Source organism: Otolemur garnettii, unplaced genomic scaffold (genome assembly GCF_000181295.1).
Source record: "Otolemur garnettii isolate 467f Iridium unplaced genomic scaffold, OtoGar3 scaffold00003, whole genome shotgun sequence".
Taxonomy (NCBI): Eukaryota; Metazoa; Chordata; class Mammalia; order Primates; family Galagidae; genus Otolemur; species Otolemur garnettii.
Window position 1 is genome coordinate 4,181,894 of NW_003852398.1, and position 3,277 is coordinate 4,185,170.

Below are 3,277 nucleotides of genomic sequence, written 5' to 3' on the forward strand. Positions count from 1 at the left end.
TTTCTGATATAATTTCTTTTTCTTTTGAGACAGTGTCTCAAGCTGTTGCCCTGGGTAGAGTGCCATGCATCATAGCTCATAACAACCTCCAACTCTTGGGCTCAATGATCCTCTTGCCTCAGATTTTCTATTTTTAGTAGAGATGGCACCTCGCTTTTGCTCAGGCTGGTCTAAAACTCCTTGAGCTCAAGCTATCCATCCACCTAGGCCTCCCAGAGTTGCTAGGATTACAGGTGTGAGCTACTTCATCTGGCTTCATTCTGATACAATTTCTTTGCACATTTTTTAGGTTCTATTTCCACAACAGTCCTAATAGGTAGTTTTATTACTAGCCCCATTTTCACCCAAGGAAACAGGCACCAAGAAGCTGTCAACCTAGAGTGAGGCTATGCAGCTAGAAAGCAGCGTATCAAAGAACGATATGCAGGGATTCAATAAAAGAAGGGCTGAATCCAAGGAGTCTTGACTTTCTGATCATTCTCACAAACCTTCTTTCCAACATATTTCCATCATCTTCTCTTCTCTGGAGTTAAATTCCAGTGTGGTTGTGATTCTAGCCTCAGGGCTACCCAGCCACAATCAAGGTAGAAAGAATCACACAGCAATATATCTGAAAATCAGCCTTTTAATCTATTTGAACCTACTAAATGGGGAAAGAACTAAAACATTTTTTTCCCTTGAGATTTTGCTTATAAGAATAACAGGTCAGAGATGTCTCTTCCATAGGAAACTGACATCCCCTATGTTCTCAGAGTTTTTTTAAAAAAATGCATAAAAGTAGAATTTCGACTCATGTGCATGCCACACATTTCCTGCCCCGCCCCACCCTGCCCCACCCTCCACAGGCACACGTATTCACACGCCAAAGGGACGCCTTTCTGTAACTGGGGAACAGAATGTAAAAAAAAATATGTATCCAAGTGGCCACAGATACCAGAAATAACCAAATGCATTTACATTCACATCAGTCAACTCATATGCAAAAGGAGAAGCTTTTCTAATTGGAATCCAGAACCCAAATTACAAATGGGAGAGACTTGAGCTATCCATATAGATAATTTAAAAACCATTCCACTGGACACTCCCCTTCATTACAAAAGTATGCAAACAATCTTGATATAAATGGAAAACAGACCGGTGGCTCTCTCTCTGGGACAAGAGGGCATAGCTAAAATTCCCTTGGTGGAATTCATGCCTGGGCCATTGCCCCTCCCTTTCAGGACAAAAGGGGAAGGATGAAGGGGAGCAGCAGGGTAGGGACCTTCTCAGAGGCAGGTGGGAAGACATTGGATCTTCCCCAGGGGCAGTACATAACTATCCAAGGGGAGAGCTCAGTGAGAAGGGGGCCACAGCTGGGCTGCAGAGGGGTCCATGCGCTGTGCACCCCTGGGGAACCCAGAAGATAAGAGGTCCAAAGACAGAAGAAGGGTTGGCTTGCTTTGCTTCCCCTACCTAAGGCCTTGGGATCAACAGCAACTACCTGGGAGAGGCTGCATGATTATTTTAGGGATGCAAGGAAGGATGCTTTCCATCTGGACATAAGTGCACAAGCTGTGTCTATCTAGGATAACCTCCCAGTCACACAACCCTCACCCCCTACCACTGCAGATCCCAACAGAGAGATGGGGGGGTCTTGGCAGTGGGAACCAGCCCCTCCACCAAGACATGCTGTTGCCACACAGCACAGCGGCTGAGGCACATTGGTTCAGAGGAACACAGAGGAGAGAAAAAGGGGAAACTGTGACCCTGCCTTGCAGGTTTAAAAGTCTCTACTGCTGCTACACAACTGGGCATCTGCTTCTTGAAAGAACAAGGGGGTGGGAGCACGGGACTTGAGGTTGGCGCTCTAAGATGGGTAGGAAGGGAAGAGGCAGGATTAGAGTTTCCATTCTACAGTGTGAAATGTTAGGGGCTTGCCTGGGTAGTACCATCCTTCGTGGAAGGCACCAGGTGGGAGTACCTTCAGGCAGCCTTGTTTCAAAGCCCAGGTCTGGCGCTTCTGGGGTAGGTAGGCTGCCCAGGTAAGAAACCAAATTATTAATGTGTCCTAATGGTGGGGACTAAGATTGTCAAAGCCTGGCTAAAAGCTGGTTGATATGGATTCTGGGCTGTTCCCTTAAGAGAGAAGAAACTATAGCCCTCCCAGAGGGGTCCCTAGTATCTCTGGAGTCCCTCTTGCCTGACTTTTGTCTTAGGGCACCCCAGGGGAAGGGGAATCGCAACTTCAGGCAGTATGATTTGTCTAAAATGAAACCCAGGGAAAAGAGGTAGCTGCAAAACCTTGAGCCACCCTCTACCTTCCCTCCACCTCCCAAACACTCTTTGGGACACAGCCAGATTCTGGGCCAAAGTGAGGGCAAAAGGAGGCAGGGTGCTGGAGGCAGGGCTGGCAGCCTCCCTGTGACCTTGGCCACTACATGCGATGTCAGTGCATCTTGCCCAACTGGATCTTCTTCCAGGCCTCCGAGGCTGTGAAGATGCACGAGTCCAGAATGCCGGCGACAGTGAAGGTCCCGCCAATGATGGCACAGATCTGAAAAAGGTATGTGGGGAGGGAGATCAGAGGTCAGGATGAGAGGGAGCAGCAGGCCAGAGTCCTCCCAAGTCATGAGATGATGAGCTCTCCAAGTGCATGCACTGCCCCAGTGTGCCCGTTATGCTGACCACGAGGTCACCAACAAGGTCAGGATGTACTCCATGCAGATGATGACTTTGAGAATAATAATACAATAATTATCCTTACCACCAGCTCCTTTAATTCCCATATTAACCCTCTGAATGAAGAAGAGAATTATAAGACCCATTTCACAGGTAAGGAAACCAAGGTTCATGCAGTAACTTCCCTAAATACACTAATTTAGTAACAAGAGCTGCAACTTAAACTCAGGTTTGTTTTGACCCTGAAGACTGTGGTCTTAACCTCTATTCCACATTTATCAGATATATACAATCCCTTTTTCAGATGAAGAATGGAGATTCTGAAAGGCAGCTCTATAGGTCGCATGTCAGGAAGTGGCAATCCTTAGACTTGATGGGTAATAAGCAAATAATCATACCAATAAATGTAAAAATACAATAAGGCAAATGATACAAAGAGAGGCCTGGGGTGCTGCTAGAAAGCTTGTATTAAGGCAAGGTTTATTTATTTATTTATTTTTTTTGAGACAGAATCTCAAGCTGTCCCTCTGGGTAGAGTGCCGTGGCATTACAGCTCACAGCAACCTCCAACTCCTGGGCTCAAGCGAGTCTCCTGCCTCCGCCTCCCAAGTAGCTGGGA

At 46.8% G+C, this 3,277-nt stretch overlaps 1 protein-coding gene across 2 annotated transcripts in view; it reads right to left on the reverse strand.

Moving 5' to 3' along the window:
- Positions 1–609: 609 nt before the first annotated feature.
- Positions 610–3,277, reverse strand: part of ERGIC1 (endoplasmic reticulum-golgi intermediate compartment 1) — a 115,693-nt gene continuing 113,025 nt past the window's right edge. For both annotated transcript variants that reach the window (XM_023515218.1, XM_023515223.1), the window contains exon 10: positions 610–2,533. In XM_023515218.1, the coding sequence (XP_023370986.1) occupies positions 2,426–2,533 (108 nt within the window). In that variant the 3' untranslated portion in view covers positions 610–2,425. The remainder of the gene's footprint in view (positions 2,534–3,277) is intronic.